Genomic DNA, 16,793 nt, shown 5'->3' with positions numbered 1-16,793 from the left:
GCATGCTGAGTCCACACCTCTGCACCAGGTTTTCTGTCATGGTGGGACGGTGCCGGGAGAAGAAACACAGGGAGGTTTTGCAGAGAGCTGAAGCCAGCCCTGCATCCTGCTGCTGCATAGACAGGCAGTCTTTCCCTCCCTCAGTCTTGCTTGGCCACAGCTTCTCTTGTGCCACCCCTCCTCTCGTGCCACCACTCCTCTTGTGCCACCACTCATGCACGCACGTACGCACAGAGCTCTCCACCGGACCAGGTCACCTCTGCCTTGCCGGCTGCACGAGCAGCAGCCTAAGCACAACGAGGAGGGCAGGGAGGTCCCACCTTTGGGGGTTCACTCCGGGATGGCTGTGGACGGCTCATGGGCCATGCGTGGCATGCTGGCAGGGCTGGGACACTGCAAGACAGTGACTAAACCCTTCGAGCCGAGAAGGGGAGGCGTGAGAGCAGGGTCCTCACACACCAGCAGGGACCTCGCCTGCTAGATGAGGAGCATCCTTTCTTTCAACAAAAAAATAAGAGAGAGGGACCAGAGTTGACTGCAGTTTTGGTTGCCCATCAGCTGCCCCACGAGCTGGGGCACTGCAGCAGGGAGAGACCTCCATGGGGGAGGCTGCCGTACCACCGGGCAGACCCTCATGGCAAGCAGATACTTGGACAACTTAATAGCACCCAGCAGCCAAAACAAGGCCCAAACCATGACAGGTCATGGCTGTAGTGGGAAGTCAGAGGCAGAGCTCACTTTCCCCAGGGTAAGCTGGAGCCGCACAGGCTCAGCGAGAGGGCAGGCAGCTCCAGCATGCTGTGGGAGCACTGGGTTCCACCACAGGTCTCCTGTGCCCGTCACGGCGGGCAGGGATGCACGTCCATGCAAAAATCCACACAGCCAAACCACTAATTTTCAAACAAATAATTTCTGGGTTTTTTAAATCTCAGTGGAGTCTCATCCCTTCAGGAAACTGCCACAGGTGACTGGTGCAACACAAAGCTCAGAGACTCCGGTGTAATGAAAAGGGGGATATTAGAGAGTTAATGGCCCCAGCTGCTACTCTATGCTTTACAGCTGCACGGGTTTGAGAGGCATCATGTTGCAGCTCCTTCCCCTGTGCCACACTCCAGCATGGCTGGGGAACTCTCCAGAACAAGAACAACACAGTTTCGGTGCCGTCTGCCAGACCGAGAAACCCAACCACGCTCTTTCGTCAGGAGGCCCCTTGCTTCCCCCTGTGCTACCGAGCACGGCTCTTCCAAACTCGCAGAAGCCAGATCCCCGTTGCTGCCGCTCGGCCGTAAATCTACAGCGGCTCCTGCACAGCCAGGGTTTACACGGGGCAACGAAGAGCGGGGTCGAGCCTGGTGAGATGCTGCTCATCCCGCAGGAGCTGCAGAGGGACCGGCTGTCCCGCGGGGAGGGCGGAATGGCAATTGCGCTCCCTGAAAGGGGAATGAACCAGGCTCTGGCTGAGCATCAGGAGGGGGACAGGAGGAGAGGAGCTGTCTCCAGCATCCACCAGCCTTCTGCAGAGGATTCTGCATCCAATGAACCTCCCCCCGATGGCAATAACGGAGGGTAACTCTATTAAATATGTACCTATAAGAAACCTCCCCGCTGTTGGGTGACTATAGCCAAAGGAAAGTCAGACAGCTGTGTGCCAGGTATGCGGCATACAACTGCACGTATGCCGTGGCTGAACCAATGAGGAGGCACCGTAACCATTTCCTACAAAGTGGGTTGCACAAGGGCCTCCAACCCACGTGCTCTTTTCCCTGTTGGCATCACCTCCATCTTCTTTTCCTCCATTAACTCAGACTGAGCGAGTGGGGAAGGGAGCGCAGGCTGTGCCTCCCGGGGCGCAGGGGTGCGGCTCAGCCCTACTCTCTCTCATCAGGACTTTTCCAGGGCTGACAAGGTGTCTTCTACTGGTGTTCTGATGGAAGTGATGCCACCTCCTTTGCAATTCTTCCCTGCCTGGAGCCTGCCAAAACGCTCTACCTCAGCCCTGTGCACCCATTAGGTGCTTCCCCATTTCTTCAGGGGACAAATGAGATGAAGAAGGCAAGCTACAAGGCTGCTTCATTCAGCACGGCTCAACTCCATCCAGCCCCATCTTGGTGGCCAGTCTTATTCCCGAGCGATTTCCCCACGCTAGTGATATGCTAGCGTTTCCTGAGGTGCAAACGCACACGTGCAGCACAGACATGCCGGCAGCCAGAAAATCACTTGTGGAGCATATCAAGTGATTCAAATGAAGCTCACTGCTTCAGCTCATTTCTCAGGCTTATTCTTTTCATTTCCTTAACTTTGAAGCGGTTCCTGACTTTATCGCTCCCTTCATGCGCCTCACCCAGTTACGTTTGCCCCAATTCCCACCTCTGCCAGCTCCGCAGTGGGCTCAGGGGTGGTGGAGCACACCCCACCACCAGAGTCCGGGCATCTGCCACACCATCCCAGCATGGTTTATATCGCATCCCATTACGACATTGCTGAGACAGCAATAGCAATAAATGGCTTCAAGAAACTCTTCCAGCCCTTCCTATATATTATAAACCAGTGAGATGCTAGTACCAATCAGCAAAGTCTTAAGGTATATGTGAGATTCTGCTTGGAAACATGATGTTTTCCTCTTGTTATTCATGAATAAGGACTGTATTTCCCAAGTAAATTCACTTGAAATAAATAATTATGATCCCTTATACGTATGCTTCTAGAGTAAGTTTAAATTTGAATTTCCCAACAACATTTCTTGTTCATTTTTCAAAAGGCCAATCAAGTTTGCAGTGACAACGGCCCAAAAAAACCCCTTCCCTTTACTTCAAGGCCCAGGCAAATATTGTGGAGAAAAGGCAGACCGGTGGATCAGTAACACCTTCCAGTCCTTCACCTCTACAGCTCTGCGCTTCCTTATGGTTATTCTGAAAAGCAGCCAGGAGATGCCCTGCGTGGATCCAGGAGCCCTGCAATGCTGACGACAGGAACCAGCATTTTATTTCACTCATTGGCCACCCCCCGCCCCTTTCCTTCCCAGTTTTTCTAGACACGCTTGTGAAAAAGTTCAGAAGGAGCAACTTTGCTCTGCTCAGGCCCAGATCGCTCCTTTGCCTTATCTGCACATACAACGTGCCCTGAAAGAACCAACCTTTCTTCTGAATTATTTATAGTATGTGAAAATGATAATAACATAGAAATCTGCTATGATTTAATTAATTATGAATAAGTAATAAGGTAATGCTAGCAATACATTTAACTGAAAAACCTATTTATAATGAAATGGTTCTTATAAATAATTAGGGCAAAACTGTGTGTTGTAATTCATCATTTACATTTAGGGCCTGATTCTTCCTGCACTTTTGCTATAACTTTACCCACAGGGACACCCCCAGAGGAGCCAGCGAAGTCAATGACAGAGCTGTTGGCAGGATGGGATCCAGTTTAGGATTAGAAGGAGAATGGACTGCAAAAGAAAAATGTCCCTTTTTCTGTTTTGGTTTTTAAGCCGACTAAGGGTCAGCGATTCAGTCCCTAAAAAATGAGTTTTGCTTTTCACATGGAGAGTTAATTCACCTTATTTTGCCTTCCTTAAGCCCATTTTAAAAGCAAATGAAAGGCAGGTGACACCAACTCTGTTCCACATGTATTGCTTACCATTTGCACTGCACCCAGTTAGCCTAAACCACTCTTGCCTGACTCTGTACAGCAGCGACTCCTGGCAGCGTAGACTCTGATTGACAAACTGGTGGGTACCACAGCAAACCCCAAAGTTTGGCTACTGAGAAGTGATGGGAGGGGGGGTACCTGAAGGAGTGTGCTCATCTGAGCGGGAGGGATTAAATTCAGACTGCCATCACCAGCCTGTCCCTGGTGCCAGCCTGGGCCTTAGCTCAATGGAGTGACGAGCGAGTTAGACCAGCGAGCTTCCAGCTCCCACAGACAACAGGCAGAAGCAGGGATGGATGGCACCTAATCTAGCCCTTTTTTTTAAGGAGGCGGGCTCACTGCAGTCCTCTATCTCTGCTTTGAAGTCAGACTGGCTTTTAACTCTGCTCAGGTACAAAGTGCTTCACGGAAGCAATTCTGGGTTTTGGCCGCAAGCAATAAACAGAAAGGATGCTTCATTACCCTCACCTTCTTGAAAAGGGACAAAATGAAAGAGGAACAGATCTTGCAGTCCTGCTTTCACTGACCTACGTCAGTGCTTTGCTTAGGAGAGGAACTCGAGGCAAGCTGTAAAACACGCATTTCACTCAGAGGCTCAGCCTGGCTCCACCGGCAACAACCGTGTGAATGTACCCAGTACCCCTCTTTGCCTTTTGCCTTTCTCATCCAAAAGAGGCACCAGTATCTCTCTCTATGGATTAAACACCGCTTCATCTATCAGAGGGGCTTGTGTGAGGTTCTCATGCCAGAGCTGAAAACCCGTAATAAAATTAGGCTCAGTAATGGAAGAGAAAGCCCTCTGCCAACAAAACATGTGTAGGGTTTGATAGGCCAAACGTAGCCCATGAGCCACTAGCTGACCCTCCTTGGTCACCATCACGAAGAAACAGGCAGTGCCACAGCACCTCCATGGAGCTGATCAGGAAAAGCTTAAATGAGCCTTGAGGTTGCATCCAGTGCGAAGGGTGTACATGGCCAAAACCCAACCCTCTGGGACAGCCCCTTCCCCTGCAGGCACCTCTGAAGGTGCTTCCCCAAGGAAAGGGCTGCCGGCAGCTTGGGCAGCAGGGGAAGGACAAGGGGAGGCCAGCAGGGCAGGTAACCACATCCCTCTGCAGCCAGGGAGCAGCTAAAAAAGGAGCGCGGAAGCTTGCCTACGCAAACCAGATTTATTGGTGTCGCTCCAGTGCTTCGTGGACTGTTATCCATCAAAAGCAGCAGTGAAATTGGCACTCTTCGCAGAAAAGGAAGGGATCCACCCCAAAACACTAAATGTCAGGAAACTTTTGTGACACAGGATGAAGAAACACATGCGGCTGCTGCAGTTCAAAATGTTCCTGCTCGGAAGATAAGTGGGACACAGCGTGGCCGGGCCGGGCGGCCGGTCCTCACCTTCCACCAGCGCCAGGACCACACAAAACCTGCGGAGCCCTTGCTGCGAGTCCTCCCCGAGGGGTGGCTGGTGGCCAAATGACTAACCACCCGGCACGCACCGCCATTCCCAGAAAAGTCTCGCTACCTGGGAAGCCTCGCTGTTAAGAGGCAGATTTCAGGAAATAACCAAATTGTGGAGAAGAAGAGAGAGGAGCAGAAGTCAGACCTCCGCCTTCACAAGTTAACTTTAACGCAGTCAAAGAAAGAGGTCCAGGCAAAGGGCCAGAGTAACCCAAAGAAGCAGAACCGGTGAGGTGAAGTAACTGTCTGGATTATAAAAATATTAATAGAGGGTATAAAGTAGTCGGTTCTGTTATGGGCACAGGTTATTTGTCGCTCCAAAGTAAAGCCAGAGGGCTTACACGACTAGAAGTAATCACTCTCACAATATGAAAGTAATCATCAAAATAGCCATTAAAAAGCACAGCTAAAAAAATCTTTGCTTCATGCTGTTTATCATCATTTGTTTCCTCCGGGAAAGCCAGAAAGCGCAGCTTAGATGTCTAAGCAGAAATTTTGAACTAATTAGAGTCCCTGGAATGCCAAGTTAAAGCCCCAGCAGGGCCCATCCAGCCCCCTTCTTCCCAGGTGCAGGGAAGCCGATACCCAGTGCTGCTACCGCATGTGTAGTTGCCCGGAGTTAACAGACACAGCAGGGTACTTTCCGCAAGGAAAAAAACACCTTCCTTCTGTAATTTCTGAAGGGGGGGGGGAGGTTACCCCGACTATGTTCTCATAGCGAAAATGGATTGAGTCCTATTCAATCACCACCACAAAATCACAGGGAAGTTAGTGTAGAGGGTGCTTTTTTTAATTATTACAGTCTGAATAGTTCTGAAAGTGCGATGGAAAAAGTGGTGCTTATGCTGGTTTGGTTCACTGCAATGCATGAAGCAGGGTCTGCAAAGGCATGAGTCAGTGTGCAGGCACTGATTTATTTCCTAATTTTTGCGAAGTGAAAGAAAGGTGATGTTCAGCATCACCTTCCCCTGCTCCCATTGAAGTCTTTCATACAGTACCCTCATTTCTGAGCTTTCTAATGATCAGCTGAGGGAAGATGTATCTTAAAAAAAAAAGTGTTTGTTCCTAGTGCTTAGCAGCAGCTGAGTTAAATAAGACAAAAAAAAGAGTTGTAAATAGTCTGGACAAAATTAAATGCCTCATTCCGTTCTGCAGTTGTTGCCTAATATCTGTAAGTGCTCTTACTACTGGACTGGACAGTTGGAGAATATTGGCACTCCTATAAAGAAGAACTGGAGAAACCCTGGATTTCTGGTGGAAAAAAAATAAAGGGACTCTATTTGAAAAAAAAAAAAATTTGGCATCCTTCAGCTCATAAAGATGTACAAAGAAGAAAAAAAACCAAAACCACTGCAAGGAGGGGAGGAGGGGAAAGTCCAGCTTGCTTCCTTGTGCCCCTGGCCGAGCGGGTGTCATGGCAAGACCCCCATCCTCAGCCCACCGCCTGCCCACCCACTTCCCAGCCGCCAGCCAGACGCCCCCGGCCCGGCAGTGCGGGAATGGGAGGAGTTGTTTCCCGCTGCAAGGAAGCGACCTGGTGAACCAATAACCCCTTTCATCTCTGTTTACTCATCTTCTGTTTGTTTTTAAATGGTTGCCAAAAAAAAAAAAAAAAAAAAAAAAAAGAGGCATGAGGCATCTCTGGGGCGGGGGGCAGGGGGGGGAATGTTTTGTAGTGGAAAAGGGTAAAAGAAAATGCATACTTGGCATTTTTGCAGTGAACAGTGAATGCCCTCCTTCCCAGAGGCAGCGGCTGAGGTCTCCCTGAAAACTGGAGTCTCCTTGGGGTTTCCCAGGGAAGCCACAGCTCTCCGACGAGGAGGGCACCCTGTTGCCCTGCCGCCTTGCAGCAAGCCCCAGGGCAGGGTGCCCCGGGATGGGATGGGGTGGGATGGGATGGGATGGGATGGGATGGGGGTACCCAGTGACTGGGGACCACTGGGGCAGGCAGTGGCAGCTGTAGGGACAGAGAAGGGGACCCTGAGTTGTCAGCACAGCCGGGCACTGTGCAGGGCAGGGTGGGTTCTCACCCCTGCCCCAGGGCTGTGTGGAGGTGGAAGCTAATGAGCAGGGATGCTTCTTGCTGGTTTGCTGAGTCAAAGGTGATGGGAGGAAGAAATACGTACTGCAGCAGGAAGCTTTCACGAGCTTTTCCTGGCTTCTCCGTGAGTTTATTTTATAAGGGGCTTCCACTTGATGCAAGATTCTGGGTTTTAGCATGTGCTCTGCTATGCCAATCTCTACAAAAAAAAAGGCTCTTGAGTGGCAGGAAGAAAAGCAAAGTTAGGTGACTTGTGTATAAAAATAACAGCAGAGTTATCACCCCATCTTCAGTGCACCTATGCCAACCAAGCAAGGCAGCCATATGGACACTAACATGCACTTAGGAGATTTCTATGGGAGACGTCAGTGTTTCTTCTTTCCCAGAAGGGAGACTTGAGGAGGGTTCAGCCTTTCAGAGAGCTCACTTGGTGCTCAAAGCCCACGGCTTGCTCCAGAGGCTGCCCCAAGGCAGCGAAAGGGTTACCCCCGGAGCAGAGCGGCAGCCCTGGGTGATGAAGTGGATAAGCAGGCACTCCATTCATCTGCTGCACAGCGCTGCCTGACCTTGGGCTGGTGGCAGAGGAAAGGCGTCCCAGCTCCTTCCCTGGGAACAACCGGCAAGGGAAGGAGGGTGACTCAGGAATCCTGCTGGTCTGCATGGGGGCCCTCCCATGGCCCCACTTGGCAAGTGGCGAGGACTGCCCTCAGCAATGCACCCGCTGCAGAGAGCGCATCCATACATCACCCTGGCCCACCTTCTCTTTTAACAGGGGAAAAAAGTTTTCTTGGGTTTTTCTTTTTGTTTTTTGTTTTTTTTTTTACTTAAGTCATTATCTCTGGGAGCGCAGGCTTGAAGGTGTAGTTTATCCCGGGCTGGACTGCGGCATCTGAACAAATAAGGGTCCGCTTTGGGAAAGGTTTGGGTTTTTTTAATTATTTTTCAAACCCTCCAGCTGGAGCTACCTAAATGCGAACGCTTGGGGAGGAGAAAGATGAAATGCTGAGGGCTGAGCCTAATTATTGTCCGCCTCCTGCCCGTGGCCCTGTTGTGGTGAAGCACGCGCTGAAGCGGCAGGAGACAGGGCTACAAACATCTCCATTTACAACGAGCTCAGCTACTCCTGCTGCCATTAATTTCCAAGAAGTCCAATGTTTTCTCCTGCCACCTGAGGAGAGGCTGTGTTGGTGCAGGGACTATGCCGTTACCACCACACACGCTGCACGGGGTGTCCCACACTGCTTTGGGGGAGAGGAATGGCTGCAACCAGCAGGCCAGGTGCCAGCCTGCAGGCAAGATGTCACCCCGGGAGGGCGAGCGGGTGGCTGGGTGTCCCCGGAGCAGCGTCCCATCCCCTCCCATCTCACTGAGAGAAGCCACCCTGCCAGCGGGACGGAGGAGCGGCATTTGGCCCAGGCGCAGGAGGAAAAGATCCAGGGTCTCTGTTGACATAACAAGCCACTAGAGAGCACTCTCAAATGTATTTATACCCTTTGCCTAAGTGCTGGTTCATAAAAACACGCGGTTGCCATGGCCTGGTTTACAGCACATCTAAAAAGAGAGCTCCCAAACATACCAGGTTTTCTGAGGCCACCACAAAGGCGGTCAAAGCCTCCCTTGTGCGGCACCTTTCCCACCTCCCCGGGACCTGGGCGCAGGGCAGCACCCACCAGCTCCACACACCCCCTCTCACCCCACACTGCTGCCTGTTTACAAGTAAGTGTCAGAAACAGCATTAAAAAAAAAAATAAAAAAATAATATTGCACTTGGGCAACTATAGCTTTTTGGAGTTTTCTTTTTATACATAAAAAAGTGCAAGAAGTATTTAAAGCTCCTAGTTTCCTTACACGTAGTGCCAGAAGCTAAAAAAAAGGATAATAAAAATACAAAAATGGCAACAGGTTTGGTCAGCAGCTATCAACAAAGGCACCGTGCAGGTGATCTGCCAGGAAAAAATATCTTTGGAAAAAAAGGGATGAAAGTTTGTGAAAAAAAGATAATAATCACACATTCTTCATTAAAACACTTTTAATACTACACAAATTACAGTATCACCTTTTAAAAAGTTTAAAAAGGAATATTAACAGTAGCACTGTTGCAGCTAAAGCACTTCAAAATAATAAAAAAAAAAAAAAGCAAAAAGCTTGTAGCCCAGGAAGCAGTAAACTGGTATAAAGGAAGAATCCACTAGAGCATTACTGTAACTCAATAAAGCAACAAAAAGGAAAAAAGCAACACTGAATGTGAGAAAAATGAGCTATACATGAACAACCTCATATTTTAACTTTTTTCCTTTTTTTTTTTTTGGTTTCCTTTTGTAGTTCTAAAGTTTTACGGTGCAGATTAGACTTGGCCAGGGTCTGGGGGCTGAACGTCAGCCGAGCGAGCATCGCCACTGTGAGCCATTTCTTTTCCAGCTACGTTGTTACTGGGCCACCACCTGGCATTACCAGCCAGGGAGTTTCCATCCTCTCCAGAAGTCACAGAGCTGCAGGAGCCGGCTGGCCAGCAGGGAGGAGGAGGAAGGTGCCTTCCTTACAGGCCTCTCCACCCAGTCACACCAAGATCCCTTGGCCCCAAAACAAGGATATGCTTTGTCAGGAGCAGGTCTCGCCCTTGGCAGGCTCAGAGCTGGGCCACCTGATAACACAAAAGGCCGGGGGGGGCTTTTTAGGGAGGCTTTGGGGTTTCGGTTTTGCTTCTTTTTTAAGACCACCTTAATCAAAAACATGAGCTTCATCCCACGTGAGATATTATGCCAAGCAACTTTGAAGAACTTGTTACCATCTATCAGCTCAAAATCCATTTTTTTTAATAAAGTGCCTAAATACACATTTACACAGATCATAGTGGTTCCAAAGAATCCTTTACAGTTGTTTTTTTTATATATATAGGTATATATATAGGTATATATATATAATGTGCGTTTTCTTCAAATTGGCTAAATGTGTTTACATAAGACACCAATCTTGACTATAGGTATAAGTTTTAAAGCGTAATATTGACTCAATGAATTTGTTTATCATGCAAGTCTTATCTAATATTACATTGACCTGTAATATGGAACACAATGTAGTGGGTGTGCTCATTAAACACTTCATAAAAAATTACTGTGCATGTGCAGTTCTGATTTTCAAATACTAATAATGACCATTTCTTTTAAAAAAAAAAAAGAAAAAGTAGTCTTCCAAAAAAGATCTACTCTGCATTAAATTGCAGTCTGAACATTATCACAATAAGAACAGTGGACTAAAAAGCACCCAAAATTCTTCAAATTATAGTCGGCTGAACAGATTTTTCCTCCTCCTCCTCCTCTTCCTCTTCCGATACTCAAAGTGTTTATTAGCCCGTCCCTGGGAAGGGACGACCTCGCCACCTTTTTGCTCAGAAACAACCGCTTTATAACTGAGTTATAAACACCTCAACAGAAGGGCTCGTACAGCTGCAGCGTTGCCAACGAACTATAAACAGCACAAAAACATCACTATAAGACTCGAACTATTTCTAGTAACCAATGATTTATTGATTTTAGAAGTCTGCTTGGTGATGCAGAAGCGTGATCAAAAGAAGTGGCTTTACAAAAGAGTTCTCCAAAGTAGCTTAAAAGGCAGGGCCAGGGCCATTATGTGCAGCCCTAATTGCTTTCATTTCAACCAGTTTATATTTTCATTTTCAAAGAATAGCAGTAGGTTTGTTTCAAGCACACGTAATAAGGAAATTACAGGTTTCCTCCACCCACATTTGGGCTGTCACTGATATGCCCGCGGGCGATCTGGCAGAGCCTCAGTCACCGCTGTCACTGTACCACACCGTACCTGCCACTACTTGGAAATACCGGGTCAGCGACAGTAACAATAGCAACAGCACTAGAGGTGACTGATAAGCAAACTCAAAGTCCACCTGCACTATCTGAAAATTAAAGTAGAATTTACAACAAAAAAAAAAAAAAAAAAAAAAAGTCTCTCCCCCACCTCTTCTAAAGACACAAAAGCCCCAGAAGTGACGCTGAAGACCTTCAGAGATGGCAGTGCTACGGTGGCACCTTCACCAATCATATAATTAAGTTTGTTATCGAAATTCCACGTTATGGTAGGCAATTGGTGAATAAATGCAGTTTTGTAATCTTACAACTGATCACGTGAACTGCAGTCAACTTTGCCTTAAAAAAAAAAAAAAAAAAACAAACCAAAACCAAACAAACCCAGAAATCCCTAACTCAACAGCGCCTCTCGGACACCTCTCCACATCCTGCTCTGAAGGCAACTTCCCTTGAGAAACACGGAGGAATTTGGGACAGGATTTGGTGGATCTGCCATTGCAACCCGAGCCGCGCGTTCCTGGGAGAAAGCCCTCCTGCTCCCTAAGCTCGCCTGGGGATGGCGACGGGCATCCCCACCTGGGCTAGCCACTCTTCTCCCCAACCGCCTCAGACCAAGCCTGCATGCGACCAGCTCTACAGGACAGGGGCCAGGAATAAGGAATCACAGACAGTAAGGCAATCTTTACAATGTCAGAAAGTGTATTTGGCATTTAAAAAAAAAAAAAAGAAAGAAAGAAAAAGGAAAAAAAAAAGAAACAAGTGCATACAAATACAGCTAGAAGCATTTCTGGTTTGCCAAGTGCTCTCTAAAAAAAGCAGCGCAAGTCACAGCCTACATTGAACAGTAACTGTCACCAGGGAAGCACAACAAATAGTTGCTATAACAAAAGGGAAAAAAGAAAAACCAAAACAAAAAAAAAAAAACCAAAACAAAAAAAACCAAAACAAAAAAGGAGAAGAATTAGAAGAAATGCCTTTATAAGTACATACCTTTTGTCTTCAAAAAATATAGAAACACAATGTATTCAAAAAAATCAAAATTATACAGCCATGTTTATGAAGTCTACATTTCCCTTGTCTTGGAGATATATATATATTTATATATATATATTTATAGATATATACAGAATTCGAGCAGTTCGAGTTCAAGGTGACGTCGGGCGGCGAGAGCAGGCAAGTCACGAGTCCCTCTCCTTTTTCACTTTCACATCTCCGGCCAGGATGGTGGCGATCTCCCCCTGCATGAAGGCCCAGGGGACGTTGGAGCCCACCAGGGGACACTTCTCCCCGCTGGGGCAATACACCTCGCCGCTGGCTCCCTGCTGCTTGATGCTCTGCCGGGAGCAGGGGAAGCAGAACTTGTGGGAGGGGACGGAGGGACACTGCACGAAGTGGGTGTCTTCCAGGCGCTCGTGGCAGAGGGTACAACACAAGGGGACGCTGGCGGCGAGGGACGAGTCCGGCAGGCTGGCGGGGTGGACGGGCTCCAGCCCGCCCGCCGCGTTGGCCCCCTGGCCCGGCACCTCCCTGCCGCCGGGGCCCAGCCTTCTTTGGTTCATGGCGGAGGGCGAGGGGGGGCTGCTGCTGTTCCTCCGCGTGGTGGAGTGGACCTGGTTGGCGTCTTTGGAGGCGTGGTTGCCCCCGGCATTGTCCGCCACCAAAATGAGGGCGGCCATGGGGGACTGGCCGTTCTGGGCCGCCTCGGGCGGCGTGGTCCGGTTGGAGTGGGGCGAGGCGGTGGGCGGCGGGGGCGACATGAAAGGGGTGGCCGTCAGCGGCAGCTTCATCCCTTCCGACGAGGTGGGCAGCCAGGGCTGCGCCTCCCCGTTGATCTTCGGGGGTCCCGCCTCGCCCTCCGGCTCGGGGGAAGGCTTCCTCTTCCGGGCGGCCCGGGCCCCTGCGGAGGCAGAGCGGGTCGGGGGGGGGGAAGGAGGAAGAAGAGGAGGCGGGTGAGAAGGCAGCCCCGTCGCAACGCGCTGCCGAGCACGGGGGTCACCGCCGTGCAACCGCAGAAACGGGTGGCCGTCGGGCCGCCGCCTCGACGCCTCCCGCCATCCCCCGCCCCGCATCCCGGGAGAGCCCCCCGCAACCCTGCCCTCCCTTGCCCTGCCCTGCCCGCCGCCCCCCGGCCCCAGCCGCCTCACCTGGCTTGGCCACGGCGCCGTTGGTCTCGTAGCCCAGCAGCCTGCCGCCTGCCATGCCCGGCTCCTTCTTGAACTTGCTGTCGAAGGGCGGCACGGCGTGGCCGCCGTGCTGGTGCAAGGCCAGCAGCGTGTCCCGCACCGTCTTGGGCTTGGCCAGCCACTCCTGCTCGCCGCCCGGCCGGGCCTTGCCCTCGGCGGCCAGCTCCGCCGCCGCCGCCGCCGGCAGGCTCTCGGCCGAGCCCCGCTTCTCCTTGGCGCCACCGCCGTCGTGCTCCCCCGCCGCGCCGCCGCCGCCGGCCGAGGAGGAGGAGGAGGAAGAGACGGAGCCCGGGCGCTTGTGCCCCAGCTCGCCGGGCTGCCCCGCCGCCTGCCCCGCCGCCTGCGCCGCCGCTGCCGGCTGCTGGGGGACGGGAACGGCCATCGGGGCGGGCGCGGCGGAGATGGCGGCCAGCGAGGCGGCGGCGGCGGCGGCGGCGCGGCTGCCCAGGCCGCCGATGGCGGCGGGGAGCCCGGCGCCGTTCACCAGCGGCACCAGGGTGGGGGGCACGGCGTGCGTCCGCCGCGGGTTGGGGCTCTGCCGGTTGAGCTCGGGCGGTTCTTCGGGCTTGGGGAAGCCGTTGGGCACCAGGATGCCGTTGACCTGCCGGCCGCCGCCGTACTCGGCGCCCAGGCGGGGCGGCGGCCGCTCGGCCGCCAGCGAGTAGCGCTCCAGGGTCTGCGGCGGCGGCCGCCCCGCCGCCTCCGCCGCCGCGGCGTGACCGAGCTGCTGCTGCTGCGCCAGGAGCTCCTTGGCGGAGAGCGGCGGCTGCTTGGCGTGGGGCGGCGGCGGGGCCCGGCCCTCGGGGAAGCAGCCGTGCGCCCGCTTCAGCTGCCGCGCCGTGTCGATGACGAACTCCACCCGGTCGGCGCCCTCGTAGTTGACGCAGCCCCGGCAGACGGGCTCGGTGAAGTCCCAGATCATGGCCCAGGGCATGCGGGGCAGGTCGCACAGGTAGCACGACTGCCTGCGGGAAGCAGCCGCCACCGCCGCCGACGACATGTCCCGGCCCCGGGGCAGCGGCGAGCGCCCCCCGCTCCGGCTCCGGCCGCCGCCGCCGCCTCCTCCTCCTCCTCCTCCGCCCCTCGCCACCGGAGTCCCGACGGGGAGGCTCGGGCGCCGCGGCCGCAGCGGGACCGTCCGGGGGGCCCCCTCCCCCTCGCCTTCCTCTTCCGTGCGCTGGAGCGGGGCGCGGCGGGCGCCCCGGCAGGCAGAGCCGCTGCGGGGGACGCCGTTCCCCTCGCCGTCTCCGCCGGCGGCGCTCACAGGGCGGCGGGGACGCGCATCTCCGCGGCGCGGCTGGCGCAGGGCTGCGGCCGCTGCCGCCCGCACGGCTCCCCCGCTCGCTGGCTACTACGGGGCGGCGCGGGGCGGCGGGGGCCGGCGCGGCGGGGCGGGGCGGGGACTGCCGCGGGGGCCGGGGCCGGGGCTGGCGGCGGCGCCGTGCCGTGCAGGGTTCCAGCCGCCACCGCCGCCTCTGCGCGCCGCCGCCGCCTCGATTCTTCGACAGTTGCCGGCCGCGCCTGCGCGATGGGCGCCCCCGCCCCGCCGCCGCCGCGATCCCGGCACCGGCCCCTGCCCGCGCCCCCGCCACCGGCACCGGCACCGGGGGTTCCTCCTGCGGCCGGGGGGGGCCGCCGCGCCCCCGCCCCGTCTGGCCCTCGGGCAGGGCTGTGGGACAAGGCGAGGGGCGGGGGTGCGCTGCAGCTCCCTCCTTCTGTTATTATTTTTATTATTGTTTTTATTGCCGTTTCCTGCGCCGCCGAGGGGCTTTGCCGAAACCTGCCACACGCGGACGCAGAGATGCATGGTGGGGGGGGGCGGTTAAGGGGGGCTCGGTGTCGTGTGTCGTCCCCCCGTTCGGACGGTGACCTTGGGGGCACGGTGCGGCGCCCCGGGCGAGCCCCGCGGCTGCGGGGTCCCCGCCTCGTCCCCGGGGCCGGTCAGTCCCACCGCCGGGCTGGGGCCGGCGCCCTCCCGCGCCGTTGCCCGGCTTTGTTCTCCCCGCCGGGGCAGGAGGCACCATTATAAACAAATACAACGATTACCCATCTTTTTTTTTTTTCTTTTTTTTTTTAACTGTTGTCATTGTACACAGGAAATAGGACGTTCTAGATTTCCTGTCATTTTCAACCACAAACCAGCGGTTCTCTAATGCAGATTAGCAAAATTCACACAGACTAAGCAAAACGCCTAAAAAAAAAAAAAAAAAACCTGCAGACATATCTCCCCGTCCCCCTTCCATGCGGCGAATCGCTCACCCGCCGCCCGCATCCCCACCGAAACACCGGGCGGGGGCAAGGGTAGGAGGAAAAGAGGGTGTCCGCTCTCCCCGTTTGCCGCGGGAGGGGAAGCCACCCCTCACCGGGAGCATCCCGGCAGGCACGGCCGGCTGCACGCCTCTGCCAGCGCAGGGTAAACACGGCGGAGGCTGCTCCCCCCGACGCCCGTGACTGGGGCCGCCCTTCCCACGGCGTTATGTAGGTTACGGGGGAGGGAGGGCGGGAGGCGGGGGCCGGCCGGGGCCGGGGAAGCTCTGACGTCCGCCGCCGCCGGCGGGAGGTGCCTCCCCGCGGCTGGCAGCCGCCCGACGGCGGGGTCGGGACGCTGCGGGGCTGGGGGCGCTGCCGCCGGGCCGGCCCCGCACCAAGCGCCGCCTCCCCCCCCCCCCCCCGGCTCTTCCTCAGCCCGGCGCGGGGGGTGAGGCGGGGAAGGGGGGCAGCAGCCGAACCCCGCTCCCCCGTCAGCCCCGTCCGTCGGGGCCGAGGGCTGGGTGGCGCGGCCGCCCCGGCGCCCCCGGCGGGGTTGAGGGGGGGTGGCTTGCCTCGCCCTGCCCCGCTCTCCTCCTCGTCCTGGGGCTGGCTCGTAGCCCCGGTCCCGGTGCCAGGTTGGGTGACTTTGCAACTGCACGCCCGGATGGGCGTCCTGCAGGCGCCGGGCTGTTCGCAAGCAAAACAAAATACCCGCCCCGGCCCCCGACCCAGCCCCGCACCTCGGGGCGGTCGCCGCGGCCGCTGTACCCGGGAGCTGCCCCCGGAGCCCCCACGGCTCGTCCCCGCTCTGCAGCGGGGTGAGGGGGCAGGAGGAAGGGGACGAGGACAGCCCGGCCACGGCCCCGACGTGCCGCTGGAGAGCCAAGGGTTAACGTGGGCTCGCTTTTGCCGAGCAGCCCTCCTTTCACATTGCATCAAAGTCCTTTAAAGCTGTTTCTCTTCCCTCCTCCCCTCCCCGGCTGGAAAGACGCTTTATCCATGCATGCTAAGTAAACAGATCTTTGTTTTCGTCTTCCACCCACTGCCCTCTTTCTCCAGCCCGAAGCTGGAGCCTCGCCAAGCCGGCTGCAGCGATTGCTGCCTCCACACACACACACTCACACACATACGGGGGAAGAAGCCGGGTTTCTCGGGTGAGGCAATGCGCCTGCAATTGGCAGGGACAAGGCAGGAATTGTAATTGCACTTCATCATGTGATGGCTTATGAAAGAGGAAGTTTGGATGTTTTAGTCACGTACTCCTTTGCCCTCTTGCTTTAGCCTCCAGGTTCTGCGAAGGAAAAAATCGCATATATTTATATATACTGGTGGAAAGCCAAGAAACAGCGTGTTTGCACATTTCAGATCATGAGCAGAGCTGGAGTGCGAGCT

The 16,793-nt window shown here is 54.6% G+C and overlaps 1 protein-coding gene across 1 annotated transcript; it reads right to left on the bottom strand.

Moving 5' to 3' along the window:
• Window positions 1-12,011: 12,011 nt before the first annotated feature.
• Window positions 12,012-14,301, bottom strand: IRF2BP2 (interferon regulatory factor 2 binding protein 2). Its single transcript, XM_074580098.1, has 2 exons — window positions 13,113-14,301; window positions 12,012-12,865 (listed from the first exon to the last, which is right to left on the bottom strand). Exons 1-2 carry the CDS (start codon window positions 14,149-14,151, stop codon window positions 12,147-12,149), a joined length of 1,758 nt encoding a protein of 585 aa, XP_074436199.1. The 5' UTR covers window positions 14,152-14,301; the 3' UTR covers window positions 12,012-12,146.
• Between the last annotated feature and the right edge of the window lie 2,492 nt (window positions 14,302-16,793).

This window comes from Larus michahellis, chromosome 3 (genome assembly GCF_964199755.1).
Source record: "Larus michahellis chromosome 3, bLarMic1.1, whole genome shotgun sequence".
NCBI classification, from domain to species: domain Eukaryota; kingdom Metazoa; phylum Chordata; class Aves; order Charadriiformes; family Laridae; genus Larus; species Larus michahellis.
Note: the sequence above shows the minus strand (reverse complement) of the source record. Positions and strands in the feature narration are given on the sequence as shown.

Coding starts and splice junctions, on each gene's coding strand:
- IRF2BP2 (XM_074580098.1), bottom strand. CDS start 14,151: ATGTCGTCGGCGGCGGTGGCGGCTGCTTCCCGCAGGCAGTCGTGCTAC. Junction 12,866..13,112: donor CGGCGCCGTGGCCAAGCCAG/GTGAGGCGGCTG, acceptor CTGCCTCCGCAG/GGGCCCGGGCCGCCCGGAAG.